This window comes from Amblyomma americanum, chromosome 2 (genome assembly GCF_052857255.1).
Source record: "Amblyomma americanum isolate KBUSLIRL-KWMA chromosome 2, ASM5285725v1, whole genome shotgun sequence".
Classification (NCBI taxonomy): domain Eukaryota; kingdom Metazoa; phylum Arthropoda; class Arachnida; order Ixodida; family Ixodidae; genus Amblyomma; species Amblyomma americanum.
In genome coordinates this window covers 58,362,969-58,380,688 of record NC_135498.1, presented here as the reverse complement: position 1 = coordinate 58,380,688, position 17,720 = coordinate 58,362,969, and the positions used below count along the sequence as shown (strand labels likewise).

General features: G+C 44.0%; 1 protein-coding gene across 1 annotated transcript; it reads right to left on the bottom strand.

Moving 5' to 3' along the window:
- Nucleotides 1-13,828: 13,828 nt before the first annotated feature.
- LOC144121306 (uncharacterized) lies at nt 13,829-15,945 on the bottom strand. The gene has a single exon (XM_077654452.1). It carries the CDS (start codon nt 15,748-15,750, stop codon nt 13,951-13,953), a length of 1,800 nt encoding a protein of 599 aa, XP_077510578.1. The 5' UTR covers nt 15,751-15,945; the 3' UTR covers nt 13,829-13,950.
- Between the last annotated feature and the right edge of the window lie 1,775 nt (nt 15,946-17,720).

Sequence of the window (17,720 nt, the reverse complement as noted above, 5' to 3'; positions counted from 1 at the left end):
GGCGCACAAACAATGTTAGGACTTTGGTTTCAACATCTTCAGTAAGAGACGGACAAAATCATTAACAATTATCGGAAAGCGAACGGTCACGCAACAGTCGGGAGGAAACTTTATAATGTGAAAAATCTGCACATGATGTATTAATGTACTGGAACCTATATATTCCAAACGCTAAGTCACTGGCCTGATAAGATGCAGAATATGAAAGGAGGAACCAGAGAGCCGGCCGGGTAGAGGGAGCTATTACAGTCGGGCACTCACGTTTCTCTTGAACGCGTTCTCATGGAAAGTATTCCAAAGATTTCAGTCTACCTATATTGCTACACATTCTCTTTCATTGAGAACAAAAAGAACTGGAATGTGATGGACCGCAATGACTCGAAATACTTTGTTTCCAATTGTTGCTTCTGCTTGACTGCTAAATCTCGGCACTTGCGCTGTCGAGGAATTTAAGCAAAGTAAGGAAATCGGGAGCACATAGAAACGAGAGAAGTAGACATTGTGACGATTCTGCCCGGCATATTTCTTTGTGATGCAGATCAGATGCTGGTATGTTTTTTTATTCTACTAAAAATACCGACTACTCGTGATTCGAAACGGGAACAAATTCCCTCTTCAAAACATGCGAAGTTTCAGCACTTACGAAGATTTGAACACAGGTCTCAATATCCTGTATATACTAACCTCAAAGCCTCCGGCTCCATATTTAAAAGCCGAATACCTTTGGTAACTGCATGAGGTTACTATGCTTAGCTGTGGGAATACACCCAATTGCCAAGAGTCAGCATTTCGTGCATTTTGTGATCGAAATCTACATCGAAACTGGGACAGCACACCTGCCCGTAAAACTCAGTACGCTAGAGTGGAGTCTGCTCCCTTTTTACTCCAATGCAAGCCAGTTCATGTTTAGACTCTTCAATGGTGTGGCCAACTGGCATATCATGAATCAGCCACGTGTTATTGGCTTTTCTTAATGCACTATATGGCATAATGTGATGAAGTGGTGAGGATGAGAGGAGGAGGAAAGGCAGGGATGTTAACCAGACGAATAGCTGCTTTGCTACCCTGCACGGGGGGAAAGGGGTAAGGGGAGAAAAAGATGAAGGAGAAAAGACAGTTGCACGAAAATAAAGTCACTATGTAAAGTCAAAGCGCTCAGTAAAGTAAAGTGGTGAGGAAACCTGCTAAACAAGCCATAGAAAAAAAAAGATAATTGCTCTTGCCTTTGTAAGCTTGCTGTTGTTTGTAACGGGCGTGAAAACATACCATTTTTTCACCCCCGGCTGGTAAGAGCACTCTGTCACTGCACACGAAGTTGCAGGATTTGATCTCGGTCTTGGCGGTTGCATTTAGGTAGGTTGGAAGTTGGACTTATTTTTGGAAAGGTGGCGGAGAGTTTGAAGGATGCTTCACTCCCGCCACCGGTTGGCCCGGTATTGCACTACCTCCGGGATCGGCCTTGTCTTTAGCGCGTCTTTGCTATCCTGTCGACTTCTATCTGCACGTGGTAGCGATTGTGGCTCGGCTTGAGCCAGTGGGCAGGCCTGTCCACTTTCCTTTCTTTCTTCCTTGCAGCAACAGACAGACAGACAGACAGACAGACAGACAGACAGAGACAGACAGACAGACAGACAGACGACAGACGACAGACGACAGACGACAGACGACAGGCAGGCAGGCTGGCAGGCAGAACTAAATATTAGTATTCAGCCCAAATATGTACAACAGAGCAAGGTTAAAACAAACAGAAGGACCCCTGAAACCTTCTTTCTTTAAAAAAGGCCTTATGAATGTGCCGAAAGATTAAAACTGCGCAAAATACGAGGACATAGGCAACCAAGAACGCACAAAACATCACGTGCGCAGTTTGTGGGTCTTTGTTGCGTTTGTCCTCGTCTTTGGCACAATTTTAACATTTCTAGAACCATGATCCAACTATCCCGCAAGAACGTCCTACTAAGGAATGTGCAGTTTTTTAAAGTACTGAGTTTTACGTTTTTTGAACAAGAAGGAATAGGTTAGAAAACGACAGCAGTCCCATTGTGATACAGTCTGGGAAAGTGTCAGTTTTCGCCCCTGGACAGAAATTTGCCCCATTTCACATGTTTTTGTGGAATGCATATGCCAACAATCCACAGGAAAAATTTCTCTCTCGTTGAACAATCATGCAGTTTATATGGGGTCCTCATATATTCCCGTTATGACTCAAAACATGGTAATTGAGGCGCACAAACATCTTCAGTAAGAGACGGACAAAATCATTAACAATTGTCGGAAAGCGAACGGTCACGCAACAGTCTGGAGGAAACTTTATAATGTGAAAAATCTGCACATGATGTATTAATGTACTGGAACCTTTATATTCCAAACGCTAAGTCACTGGCCTGATAAGATTCAGAATATGAAAGGAGGAACCAGAGAGCCGGCCGGGTAGAGGGAGCTATTACAGTCGGGCACTCACGTTTCTCTTGAACGCGTTCTCATGGAGAGTATTCCACAGATTTCAGTCTACCTATATTGCTACACATTCTCTTTCATTGAGAACAAAAATAACTGGAATGTGATGGACCGCAATGACTCGAAATACTTTGTTTCCAATTGTTGCTTCTGCTTGACTGCTAAATCTCGGCACTTGCGCCGTCGAGGAATTTAAGCAAAGTAAGGAAATCGGGAGCACATAGAAACGAGAGAAGTAGACATTGTGACGATTCTGCCCGGCATATTTCTTTGTGATGCAGATCAGAAGCTGGTATGTTTTTTTATTCTACTAAAAATACAGACTACTCGTGATTCGAAACTGAAACAAATTCCCTCTTCAAAACATGCGAAGTTCCAGCACTTACGAAGATTTGGTCACAGGTCTCAATATCCTGTATATACTAACCTCAAAGCCTCCGGCTCCATATTTAAAAGCCGCCTACCTTTGGTAACTGCATGAGTTTACTACGCTTAGCTGTGGGAATACACCCAATTGCCAAGAGTCAGCATTTCGTGCATTTTGTGATCGAAATCAACATCGAATCTGGGACAGCACACCCGCCCCTAAAACTCAGTACGCTAGAGTGGAGTCTGCTCCCTTTTTACTCCAATGCAAGCCAGTTCATGTTCAGACTCTTCAATGGTGTGGCCAACTGGCATATCATGAATCAGCCACGTGTTATTGGCTTTTCTTAATGCACTATATGGCATAATGTGATGAAGTGGTGAGGAGGAGACGAGGAGGAAAGGCAGGGATGTTAACCAGACGAATAGCTGCTTTGCTACCCTGCTCGGGGGGAAAGGGGTGAGGGGAGAAAAAGATGAAGGAGAAAAGACAGTTGCACGAAAATAAAGTCACTATGTAAAGTCAAAGCGCTCAGTAAAGTAAACTGGTGAGGAAACCTGCTAAACAAGCCATAGAAAAAAAAGATATTTGCTCTTGCCTTCGTAACCTTGCTGTTGTTTGTAACGGGCGTGAAAACATACAATTTTTTCACCCGCGGCTGGTAAGAGCACTCTGTCACTGCACACGAAGTCGCAGGATTTGATCTTGGCCTTGGCGGTTGCATCTAGGTAGGTTGGAAGTTTGAAGGATGCTTCACTCCCGCCACCGGTTGGCGCGGAATTGCACTACCTCCGGCATCGGCCGTCTTTAGCGCGTCTTTGCTATCCGGTCGACTTCTATCAGCACGTGGTAGCGATTGTGGCTCGGCTTGAGCCAGAGGGCAGGCCTGTCCACTTTCCTTTCTTTCTTCCTTGCAGCAACAGACAGACAGACAGACAGACGACAGACAGACAGACGACAGACAGACAGACGACAGACAGACAGACGACAGACAGACGACTGACGACTGACGACTGACGACTGACGACTGACGACTGACGGCAGACGACAGACGACAGGCAGGCAGGCAGGCAGAAAACTAAATATTAGTATTCAGCCCAAATATGTACAACAGAGCAAGGTTAAAACAAAAAGGACCCATGAAACCTTCTTTCTTGAAAAAAGTCCTTATGAATGTGCCGAAAGATTAAAACTGCGCAAAATACGAGGACATAGGCAACCAAGAAAGCACAAAACATCACGTGCGCAGTTTGTGGGTCTTTGTTGCGTTTGTCCTCGTCTTTGGCACAATTTTAACATTTCTAGAACCATGATCCAACTATCCCGCAAGATCGTCCTACTAATGAATGTGCAGTTTTTTAAAGTACTGAGTTTTACGTTTTTTGAACAAGAAGGAATAGGTTAGAAAACGACAGCAGTCCCATTGTGACACAGTCTGGGAAAGTCAGTTTTCGCCCCAGGACAGAAATTTGCCCCATTCACACGTTTTTGTGGAATGCATATGCCAACAATCCACAGGAAAAATTTCTCTCTCGTTGAACAATCATGCAGTTTATATGGGGTCCTCATATATTCCCGTTATGACTCAAAACATGGTAATTGAGGCGCACAATGTTAGGACTTTTGTTTCAACATCTTCAGTAAGAGACGGACAAAATCATTAACAATTGTCGGAAAGCGAACGGTCACGCAACAATCTGGATGAAACTTTATAATGTGAAAATCTGCACATGATGTATTAATGTACTGGAACCTTTATATTGCAAACGCTAAGTCACTGGCCTGATAAGATTCACAATATGAAAGGAGGAACCAGAGAGCCGGCCGGGTAGAGGGAGCTATTACAGTCGGGCACTCACGTTTCTCTTGAATGCGTTCTCATGGAAAGTATTCCACAGATTTCAGTGTACCTATATTGTTACACATTCTCTTTCATTGAGAACAAAAAGAACTGGAATGTGATGGACCGCAATGACTCGAAATACTTTGTTTCCAATTGTTGCTTCTGCTTGACTGCTAAATCTCGGCACTTGCGCTGTCGAGGAATTTAAGCAAAGTAAGGAAATCGGGAGCACATAGAAACGAGAGAAGTAGACATTGTGACGATTCTGCCCGGCATATTTCTTTGTGATGCAGATCAGACGCTGGTATGTTTTTTTATTCTACTAAAAATACCGACTACTCGTGATTCGAAACGGAAACAAATTCCCTCTTCAAAACATGCCAAGTTCCAGCACTTACGAAGATTTGAACACTGGTCTCAATATCCTGTATATACTAACCTCAAAGCCTCCGGCTCCATATTTAAAAGCCGCCTACCTTTGGTAACTGCATGAGGTTACTATGCTTAGCTGCTGGAATACGTCCAATTGCCAAGAGTCAGCATTTCGTGCATTTTGTGATCGAAATCTACATCGAAACTGGGACAGCACACCTGCCCCTAAAACTCAGTACGCTAGAGTGGAGTCTGCTCCCTTTTTACTCCAATGCAAGCCAGTTCATGTTTAGACTCTTCAATGGTGTGGCCAACTGGCATATCATGAATCAGCCACGTGTTATTGGCTTTTCTTAATGCACTATATGGCATAATGTGATGAAGTGGTGAGGAGGAGGAGGAAAGGCAGGGATGTTAACCAGACGAATAGCTCCTTTGCTACCCTGCACGGGGGGAAAGGGGTGAGGGGAGAAAAAGATGAAGGAGAAAAGACAGTTGCACGAAAATAAAGTCACTATGTAAAGTCAAAGCGCTCAGTAAAGTAAAGTGGTGAGGAAACCTGCTAAACAAGCCATAGAAAAAAAAGATATTTGCTCTTGCCTTTGTAAGCTTGCTGTTGTTTGTAACGGGCGTGAAAACATAACCATTTTTTCACCCGCGGCTGGTAAGAGCACTCTGTCACTGCACACGAAGTCGCAGGATTTGATCTCGGCCTTGGCGGTTGCATCTAGGTAGGTTGGAAGTTGGACCTATTTTTTAAAGGTGGCGGAGAGTTTGAATGATGCTTCACTCCCGCCACCGGTTGGCCCGGTATTGCACTACCACCGGGATCGGCCTTGTCTTTAGCGCGTCTTGGCTATCCTGTCGACTTCTATCTGCACGTGGTAGCGATTGTGGCTCGGCTTGAGCCAGTGGGCAGGCCTGTCCACTTTCCTTCCTTTCTTCCTTGCAGCAACAGACAGACAGACAGACACAGACAGACAGACAGACAGACAGACAGACGACAGACAGACAGACAGACAGACGACAGACGACAGACGACAGACGACAGACGACAGACGACAGACGACAGACGACTGCCGACTGCCGACTGCCGACTGCCGACTGCCGACAGACGACAGACGACTGCCGACAGACGACTGACGACAGACGACAGACGGCAGACGGTAGACGACAGACGACAGACGACAGGCAGGCAGGCAGGCAGAACTAAATATTAGTATTCAGCCCAAATATGTACAACAGAGCAAGGTTAAAACAACCGGAAGGGCCCCTGAAACCTTCTTTCTTGAAAAAAGTCCTTATGAATGTGCCGAAAGATTAAAACTGCGCAAAATACGAGGACATAGGCAACCAAGAACGCACAAAACATCACGTGCGCAGTTTGTGGATCTTTGTTGCGTTTGTCCTCGTCTTTGGCACAATTTTAACATTTCTAAAACCATGATCCAACTATCCCGCAAGAACGTCCCACTAATGAATGTGCAGTTTTTTAAAGTACTGAGTTTTACGTTTTTTGAACAAGAAGGAATAGGTTAGAAAACGACAGCAGTCCCATTGTTTTACAATCTGGGAAAGTCAGTTTTCGCCCCTGGACAGGAATTTGCCCCATTCACACGTTTTTGTGGAATGCATATGCCAACAGTCCACAGGAAAAATTTCTCTCTCGTTGAACAATCATGCAGTTTATATGGGGTCCTCATATATTCCCGTTATGACTCAAAACATGGTAATTGAGGCGCACAAACAATGTTAGGACTTTGGTTTCAACATCTTCAGTAAGAGACGGACAAAATCATTAACAATTATCGGAAAGCGAACGGTCACGCAACAGTCGGGAGGAAACTTTATAATGTGAAAAATCTGCACATGATGTATTAATGTACTGGAACCTTTATATTCCAAACGCTAAGTCACTGGCCTGATAAGATGCAGAATATGAAAGGAGGAACCAGAGAGCCGGCCGGGTAGAGGGAGCTATTACAGTCGGGCACTCACGTTTCTCTTGAACGCGTTCTCATGGAAAGTATTCCAAAGATTTCAGTCTACCTATATTGCTACACATTCTCTTTCATTGAGAACAAAAAGAACTGGAATGTGATGGACCGCAATGACTCGAAATACTTTGTTTCCAATTGTTGCTTCTGCTTGACTGCTAAATCTCGGCACTTGCGCTGTCGAGGAATTTAAGCAAAGTAAGGAAATCGGGAGCACATAGAAACGAGAGAAGTAGACATTGTGACGATTCTGCCCGGCATATTTCTTTGTGATGCAGATCAGATGCTGGTATGTTTTTTTATTCTACTAAAAATACCGACTACTCGTGATTCGAAACGGGAACAAATTCCCTCTTCAAAACATGCGAAGTTTCAGCACTTACGAAGATTTGAACACAGGTCTCAATATCCTGTATATACTAACCTCAAAGCCTCCGGCTCCATATTTAAAAGCCGAATACCTTTGGTAACTGCATGAGGTTACTATGCTTAGCTGTGGGAATACACCCAATTGCCAAGAGTCAGCATTTCGTGCATTTTGTGATCGAAATCTACATCGAAACTGGGACAGCACACCTGCCCGTAAAACTCGGTACGCTAGAGTGGAGTCTGCTCCCTTTTTACTCCAATGCAAGCCAGTTCATGTTTAGACTCTTCAATGGTGTGGCCAACTGGCATATCATGAATCAGCCACGTGTTATTGGCTTTTCTTAATGCACTATATGGCATAATGTGATGAAGTGGTGAGGATGAGAGGAGGAGGAAAGGCAGGGATGTTAACCAGACGAATAGCTGCTTTGCTACCCTGCACGGGGGGAAAGGGGTGAGGGGAGAAAAAGATGAAGGAGAAAAGACAGTTGCACGAAAATAAAGTCACTATATAAAGTCAAAGCGCTCAGTAAAGTAAAGTGGTGAGGAAACCTGCTAAACAAGCCATAGAAAAAAAAAGATAATTGCTCTTGCCTTTGTAAGCTTGCTGTTGTTTGTAACGGGCGTGAAAACATACCATTTTTTCACCCCCGGCTGGTAAGAGCACTCTGTCACTGCACACGAAGTTGCAGGATTTGATCTCGGTCTTGGCGGTTGCTTCTAGGTAGGTTGGAAGTTGGACTTATTTTTGGAAAGGTGGCGGAGAGTTTGAAGGATGCTTCACTCCCGCCACCGGTTGGCCCGGTATTGCACTACCTCCGGGATCGGCCTTGTCTTTAGCGCGTCTTTGCTATCCTGTCGACTTCTATCTGCACGTGGTAGCGATTGTGGCTCGGCTTGAGCCAGTGGGCAGGCCTGTCCACTTTCCTTTCTTTCTTCCTTGCAGCAACAGACAGACAGACAGACAGACAGACAGACAGACAGACAGACAGACAGACAGACAGACAGACAGACAGACAGACAGACAGACAGACAGACAGACAGACGACAGACGACAGACGACAGACGACAGACGACAGACGACAGACGACAGACGACAGACGACAGACGACAGACGACAGACGACAGACGACAGACGACAGACGACAGGCAGGCAGGCTGGCAGGCAGAACTAAATATTAGTATTCAGCCCAAATATGTACAACAGAGCAAGGTAGCGCGGTGTTACTGCTTGTGTCACTGATGTGTGGTTAAGATGTTAAGTACACAATTATTTTGAATATTATTCTGGAGACATTGGAGGGTGTTTGGGAGGCATATCCGTCTGATTCGGCGCCTTTCCGCACTCTCCGGCGTCATATATTAGTGTAGGCACAGAATAATCAAGAAAATATATATTTGAGAAGTAGAACCGATTCCGTGTTGGAAAGAAGTAGTGTAGTGGGTAGTATGCTCGGCTGCTGAACTCAAGGATGTTGGTTCGAATCCCGCCGTGCACAAAAAGTTTTTTTTTTTTAGCGAGTTGTCATTTATTTATTGACTTCTATAGTGGGACAGATTTCGCGGCAGGACGGACAATGATGACCCATTAAAGGCTTTCTCCTTAAAATAGATCTCTCTTAAAAACACTATAGTTCACGCATCGAAGCAGCTCGCACTGTACCAGCGCACACGGGAAATTTACACGATCGACCTGTGATGAGACACCATGAAATTGGAAAGGAAAAGGACGAGACGGCTTCTTAAAACCGATGTCGTCCCGTTCATCGCTGTGCGCAACAATATATATATACATATGCATATTCATCTTTCACCTTTCTCTCGTTGAAACATTCCAAATTTGCTAGCGGATTATAAATAGCTGTTATCATTCACAATTCTGATGTATATATAGTTACTCAAAAAGTATAGCAAAGTAAAGCAATGCTATTATATTTCATTATCTAAGTAAACACATCAGTGGTTATTGCTGAGCCTTTCACTGACATTTGTTCAGCAAAGCAAATGCAATACCTTATGTTGTGGGTTACACAGCATAAAGCCATGGAGGTGCACGACTATATCAAATGTGTATGCCCAAGAGCAAAATTTAGCCACTCTGCCTACTATTGCGCCAGTGTCGACATACTTGCAAAGGCTTGCATGTGACTGTTCACACCAAACGAACTGTTGCTATTGCAATGAAATATATACAACATCAGCAGTATGGGAGAAAATTTAGGAGTATAGAGTTGAGAGCATTTCGTATTTTTCATATCTTTTATTGGCCTGTGCAATACAAAATTGTTACTTCACGCATTAGTATAGTCAGTTAGGTATAGTACCAGTTCACGCAATACAGCATGATGCTGATTGCATTGTCACTGACATTCACAGAACACTGCTGTCATAAATAAAATTATCCTGCAATCTAATTACTTATACAGTTTGGATATCTCATCACATGGCTTTATGCTTCACAGACCTCAGCCTTTGTGCTATAGGGTTGGAGGAGTTACATACTCCAAAGTACTAACATCTACGATATATCAGATTTAAAGTACTTTAATTACCTTTCTCCATTTCTGTACAATTTACTGCTTCTGCAATGGTCAGGAACAAATATGCTTGTAATAACCGCATAGTCCAAATACGACAGCACAATAATTAAATAAGGATATACACTATCTTATACACAGAACAGATATTGATTTCCTGAAGTGGCTGAAGGTGACAGACAGCTACGGAAACGAGCTATTGAAAACTGCAAATATAGAGAGTAGCAATTTGGACTAGCATAAGACCAGGCTATAGTTGCACGCAACTGATATGGTACGACCCTTTTTCTTCCACTAGGCATAATATGTATGGCAATGACAATAAATTTCTCTTGAGCTGCACAATTCTTCACTTAGGCCATGCACCACACTTCAAGGCTGTATTTAACTTTAGTGCTGTGCCAAATATTCACTGTTGTACTAATTCCTCAACTTTAAATGCAAGAGTGAAGTCACACTATTTCTAGATGCAAAATTATAGTACGAGAATGCCTTCACCACGATATTCTCTTTATTTTTCACTTTCAATACACATAAAAGATCCTTCATTCAAACATCCTTAATTAAATAGTCAACCCAAGCCTACTTCAGAATGTGCTAAACTTTACAGAGCGAGGTGACCCTATAGATATACATCATGGCAAAGGCCAGCTACTATTTGCACTTGCTCTTGGCAGGCTAGAATTGCATGTCCACAAACTTTTCTTCAGTCTTATTTTGGCTTGTCTTTTGTGCCCCTCTTCTCTTTACTAAATTCTCGTTCATGGAATGTTGCAATCATTGGAACATAATCAAATAATAAATGGATTGTTGTTGTAGTGGGATGCTGGTACTGTTTTTGTTTTTTTCAATGACCAGCGCCTAAATTAGATCGGGATGGTACGTGTTAGGCAGGTATGAAGGCTGCACATGTTTGAATAAAGAAACGTACCCCTGAAGTTTTCAGTTTTCTGGAAAAGAACTACAACAAATATGCAAAGCAAATCGAGGAGGACGAGGAGGAGGAAAGGAAGATAGGTTAACCAGGGGCCGGGGAAAGGGGTGAGGGGATAAAAAGATCAAGGAGAAAGCAAAACAATATGTATTATTAATGACATGAGCTAGTAGCATAACCTATCGTTTCCTGTTGCAATAGTTCAAGTAATCTCAATAACCTGAACGGGTGTCCATAGGACCGTCGATCATCTCACGACCAAGAAATTCTGGTGTAAAAGCAAGTTACACTACCACATTAACTCCAACAACACAAAGCCATTTCCTGCGTTCTCAAGATAAATGGTAGAAAATACACAATGAGCTCTCTAACTTTTTGCAGTGTGAAAAAAATGACGGTATAGGCATACCTGTATGCAGAAGGAAGTGCACTCTCAGTTTTTACTGCAGCAAAAATGCTATCAAAGAAGAAACCTAAAAGCCTGATCTTTCAACCCTAGGATTAATGAGCCCAGAAAAAATTTGATGAATGAAAAATTGCTATGCGAGTGCTCTCAGGAACAATAACTCATCTTTAAGCACAAACAAAGTTCATGAAAGAGCTAAGGCATTTCATGTCTCAAAAGTAGGCAGCACAAGCATAAAAGCCCCTTAATTCCCACTGCACTCTCAGATTCAGAAATTCCTTGACTGCTCATGCATTAAGCGAGTGAGATCAAAGTAACTTTTCTTCTATTCTTATGTATTTATCTTTTTTTGTAATGCTTGGCTGCAAAGGCAAGTGTTTCACATACTCGGTTCCTTCTTCACCAAGTTTCTCGTTGCAATAACCAGTTAACTGTGAGTAGGCTTTATGTGCAAGTTTTTTTTTTCATGTTTCGAAGAAGTGTGATTGTCTACCAACTTGCCTAGACTGCAACTCTAATCAAGCTATAAGTGTAAATGGAAATTATTCTCAGGCTTATAAGACTATTGCCAGGAGTTTGACAACTAACAAACCATTAATTGTCGACCAGCCACCATGCAGCCAGTTTACCACTGCATAAAATGCATGTAAAGGGCTGGACTGGAAACACACTTGGCCCCTTTTATGCCCACAAACGGTGGATCCAGTTCAGTCATTAAGGACAAAGAAGAATATGGCACCTCTGTGTGCCTCCTTTTGGCGAAATGAAAACAACACGTACGGCAGAAGCACCAGCTTTAAAGGGGCATGGAGGATATGACTTCAACCTATTGCTTTCTTATAATCGATTCCAAGGCTCTTGCTTTCTGTGTTGTTAGTTCTTGCAGATAAAATCATAATTTTAAATTTTTGTCCTCTCTCAATTCATAACAATAGGAAAAAAACTGCTAACTACCATTTATAATTGAATGGCGCATCACCACAGATCCAGTGAAAGAACCCGTCTTTTTAACTACACTTTTCTTGCAAAAATCTCTAATGATGACAGCAAATGTATCTAAATTTTTGCAACTTCCCTTTTAAAGCGTTATGATGTGTAAGTATCTTTTTTGTTTTCAGACAGCAGTAATCCATCAGATTTGTCCTTGGCATCCCTTAAAGTAGCAGCAGCTTCGAATTTTTTGCTACAAACCTGATGCTGTATGGTACTTTTATTCAGTATAAATAGCCCAAGCCTCATGTCATGAGCAGACATATATATGGTTACACAGCTAGATTATTCAATTTCTTTTTAAAGCAATATATAGTCATGTTAAATTAAAGTGCTGAAAATATGGTGTGTCTCGTGCTAATTAAGTGACGTAATTCAAAGACTGCATTGAAACAAGTGTTTGAAGGGAGCTCCTTCCTAGAAACAGATCTACTTTCTGGTGTGGCTCGTACCAAGTGTTGATGCACTTCATCCTCAGCATATTTACAACATGGGTGAAACTGCATTTACGAAAGTTAAGTGTGCAGTTTTATAGGCTCATCTTAGCAGCCCGAAATTAGGTGGCATGAGAAAAGAGCTGCAGGGGACACAAACAATTAAGGGCGCTTATCACAGCAGATGCCACTTCACTACATAGTGACAGAAATCCGTTTTTGCTGGTGGACACTAAGAAGTGGTGCACTGCTTAGAAGCAGGTCATTTCAAACTTATTATTCGATGCAACAACTTTCCGTGCCATGAAGTGACTTCCAGAGGTGAGTGAGCATCCCTTCTCTCCTATGATGTTTGAACTCTAGGTTTGTCAAGTTAAATTTCCATATTATCTTTTTTGTAATCATGTCAGTAATGCATCACTTACAAGCAGTTAAGCTGCATGCACTAGTCTTACCTAACATTTAACATAAATGCGTGTTAATTCAGCCTTGCATTCTCAATATCTTTCTTTGCCCACTACTCTGCAGTCTGTTATATACTAACAAGTTGAGAGTATACTTTTTTATTTATTTATTTATTATTTATTTATTCACGTTGCCTCACAGGCTCCAAGCATGGAGTATTGTGTGAGGGGGGGGGTTACATAAATAGGGGTAATAACAGGAGCATGAATGACACGATTATATAATGCTGATTGACTGTTACTACTCATTAAACAGGCAGGCGCTCACGGGAACAAGAGGGTTCTGGAGTTTCTGGAGGCGCAGCAACGATCCTGCCAGTAAATTTGGGTGGCCCTGAAGAGGGCCATTATAGCTTCAAAGTTGATGTTCCCCAAAAGATGAAATTCCAAGTGCTTCAATGCAGATCTAGTATGCAACGGTGGCTCAGTGGTTATGGTGCTTGGCTGCCGACTTGAAAGATTCAGATTCCATCCGGGCTGCAGCAGTCACATTTTGATGAGCATTGAATACTATAGAGGCCTTTGTACAGTGCGATGTCAGTGCATGTTAAAGAACTGCATGGCGGTCGAAATTTCTGGACCCCTCAACTATGGCGTCTGTCATAGCCTGAGTCGCTATGGGATGTTAAGCCCCATACAACCAAATGCAAACCATGCAAAGGATGGTGATGTAGAAGTTGCTGTCTTCAGCACCAATTAACACTTCAAGCAAGATGCTGCAATCTGCAGCTATCTTAATAGAGGCACATAATCCTTCAGGCACCACAGAAATGTAAAGCCTCACTGAAGGTGAAGCAAAGGGAAAACGACATGCCCCCTCTTGTACTGAAGCTTTATACATCGAACTTTATTCTTGATGTACGAAATGGGCCAGATTTTGGTTTCTTGACCAAGAGCACTGTAGCGACGCACGTCCATCCTTGAAGAGTCAATTGGGACTCTAAAAAACTCTCTGCCATTTGGCAAGATGCCAGCTTTGGCATTGCCCCCCAGGAGATCAACAATGACTACAGCGCAGTTATCCACCAGAAAGCAGTCACCGACTTTCACGTCACCACCCACTTGTCCTGTAGAGAGCGGTGTGCACGCCCTCACCTCTGACATTCGTCGGCTGAGTTGCGCCAGAGGCTTATTTGTCGTCCGCAGTCTCTTCTTTACCTTTCCTAGGTAACTTTCAAATGGAAATGCACTGAACTCATCGACAGTGCCATGCTCCAGGCATTGCTCTGCCAAGTGTGCAAGGGTGTGCACATTGTACACGAGTTGTTTTTGTCCGTACAGTCTGCCAAATTCTTGCACAAAGTACCGCAGCAGGTCGTGAGCAAACTGGTTGAGGTCTCTGTGATGCTGAGGAGAGGCAAGTACCCTAACAGATACATGCAAATATAAAAAATGCTTATAAAGCTCATCAGGCAGGATGGATTTCAGGAGAACAGGCCCCAGGTATAGTAAAAAAGTCCTGAACTCTGTGGCCTTCCATCTGTCGAGTTCTTCGGTGCCCCTTGGTTTCCTCTGAAAGTACTTTGGAAATGCAGTTGCTGCTTCTCGCAGCTTGTCGTTGAGTGCACTCCTGTCAGCCCGGCTCAGCCTGGCAGCGTGCCCCTTGCATATCCAATTCCTAAGGAGCCGCCGCATAACCCCCAAACAGACTAAATGCATATACTCTGTAGGAAAGCATTTCACCATATCTACGTTCAGAGATGTAAATGGTGAAACACCAGTGTGATGGCGCCGATCCTCTTGCGAACGAAAAGAGGAGTCTGTTCGCTGTGGTGCATGCAGGTCAGGGAAAGTCATCCTGTTTTCCAGATAGTGCCCTTTTTGGCTGCAACGTTCACAGGCATGATAGCCTGTGTGGCCAGTGATTGCCTTCACGAAACTCCTTGCTGGAGCGTCACAGATCACGGCTTTTAAGCACACATTGACGTGCACCCCTTTCACCATCAGTCCGTTGCAACTAAGGTTGCGCACTTCATCAATGAAAGGCCTGAGGTATTCCTGGAGGCACGGAGGTTTCCCTGCACCGCAGTACGCACTGACCATAAATGGTTCAGATTTCTTGATGTTAATTACTCTGCACAGAATTGGCCAGAGTGCAGTCTGGCTACTCCTATGCAGAGGCAGCCCATCAATATTTGCGTGCAGCTCGACATTCTCAGGCGCTGGTCCTTGGCCAACAGCATGCTGAATTCCCTCAGCAAGGCCAAAATGCACAAACGAGTCGCCGTGTTCTAAATTAGCTTTCCGCTCCGTCTGCATGATGGTCCTTGCATCTTTCGGGAGCTCTACAATCCCACGCCGACGGCAGAAGTCCAGCAAATCGTTGATGCAGGCGTGCGTCAAATTGTGCTTGCTAGCTATGCTAGCTAACTCCTGCGCTGTCGAGAGATGGCGATAACAAAGCTCAGGAGACTCCTCACGAGGCTGGCCCATTTCCACGTTCTCAGCAGTAAGGCTGTTCGTGGACGAGGTCTCATCGCTTGAGTCGCACGAGGTAGCGGTATGCTCGCTAGAAAGGCTTTCAGCGCAACTCTCGGACACATAAGCCTGCTCGTTGAGCTCGCTCTGAACAGATGGCATCGACGGGTCTGCAGGTAGCGACGAAGTAGCTCGTCCGCTGCCACTAGCGCAAGCGCCGCTTGCGTAGGCTTCGCTATTCGGCCGTTTGCTTGCTCCGGACGGTAGCGGGAGTGGAGGGGCGCTGACGACGTCCAAGGCCGCTTCGCCGCCCGTTCTCTTGCTTCCGGAGGATTTCAGATGCGTAGACGGGGGCCGTCGGATACCGAGCTCTCCTAAAAGTTCCCTGTACTCTTTTTCGATGATACGGTACCTCCGCCACTTGCTCATGACCTCCGTCTCCATGCTCATGACGGAGCGCTAAAGATCAGAGTGACGAACAATCAACAAACCTAACCGCTCAGAGCTACAGTTAAAAACGAAAAGAGGCCTAACAATGAAGATACTCGCAGCGCACAAAAGCACAAACATCACAAAAAGGCGTTAACACTGTGCATAAAAAAGACCTCCGGTTGCGAATTATTCGGTATTATATTAGGTCACTATATTTAGTAAATAAAAAAAATAGTTGAGTTGTTTTTATTTTTAATTCACGGAGAAAATAAGTGGCCGCAGCGGCACGTCTTAGTAGAATGCGTCTAAAATACGGTCGTGCCGCACCTCCATATTTACCACCACTCGCTAATAACTGTTCAGGTCATATAGCCTCCTTGACTCGCTCATCCATCCACTCCAGTGAGAGCTACACTCTACTGTAGTTGCCGGAGCAAATGTAGTCACTGTCTGTAATTTATATTTTTTTGTGATTTGTTTACAGCCTTTCTCGGCTTTGTGCCAGTGATCGATGCAGATCGAGGCTATTTTCTCTATTTAAGCGCTGATAGCTGGTAGAAAACTTGTCGTGAAATATTGTGTGGGCCTCGGGACAGACGGGGCATCAGCCCAACAGCCTTTACACAAAACTCAAGGCACAAAATGCGTGGTTCTAGCGTGGTCCTAAAGTGCGTGGGCTACCCCCACATTGACTGCTTTTCATATAATGTACTAGAATCCTTTACGTCAGGCTTTCAAATGAAGCACAGGTACTCCAAAACGGCAGCATGAGTACGGAGAAACGTACGCCGGCCTCATGTGACGCCGCTGATTATTCGTAATATAGTCCGAGGTGATGGCGGCCGTGCTAGACATCTTATCTTCCCGCATACACCTAACGGCTTGTGTGCGTCAAGTTGGCTCAGCATAGCACCTGCCTTGCGATTAATTGTGAATAAATTGGCTATACTGGAAGGCCGCTTTAATCGGTGCATTGAAAAGTAGAGAACGCTGCTACGCAGAAAGAATACATATGGAAATATACACCGATGATCAAAATTTGCCTTTTGTTGGATTTGTAATCGGTGAAATTAATTTGAGCGAATGAACAAGGGCTTCGGTGGAAGACCCCGGCCCCTGTCCGGCGAGCTTTAGCTCTACCGTACGGTAACTACGCCAATTCTTTTGCTCTGACAAACGTTTCCTGCTGGATAGGTGCCGCAGCGTTTCTTCTTTTTTTTCCTGCATTAAATGTGAGCTGAAGAGGCATTACTGCGAACCTAAAGCTTCTGAGTGACCGGCGCCGACCCGAACTCCATCGGTTTTGTCTATTGTCCATTCGGTGATTTCGTAGCAACAAAGTCAATTTATGCAATCGAATCTGACAATCGCGTGCTCAAACGAAAGTTGACGATCTGTCAGACAATACCCGGTTCTGCGTGATAAATGCAAAAAATGTTGGAAAGCCGATAGACGTTCCCGCTGATGAAGTTGAAGGTCACATGACCGCGCATGTCGAGATGATGAGCCGTACGTATGGGTTCAGAAACGTCTATCGTAACCTGGACATGGTCAGTGACTTTCAAATTCATCAGTATATCATGCCTCCAGACGGACTTTCCCATTGATGTCTGAGCTGGCACTCTCTTTGTTGTCACTGCCGTCATCAAACGCAGCCGTCAAACAAATGCTCAGCTAAGTCTTAGGGCTGAGACGGGACA

Excerpts from the sequence above, each read along its gene's own strand:
- LOC144121306 (XM_077654452.1), bottom strand. The coding sequence starts at position 15,750 with ATGCCATCTGTTCAGAGCGAGCTCAACGAGCAGGCTTATGTGTCCGAG.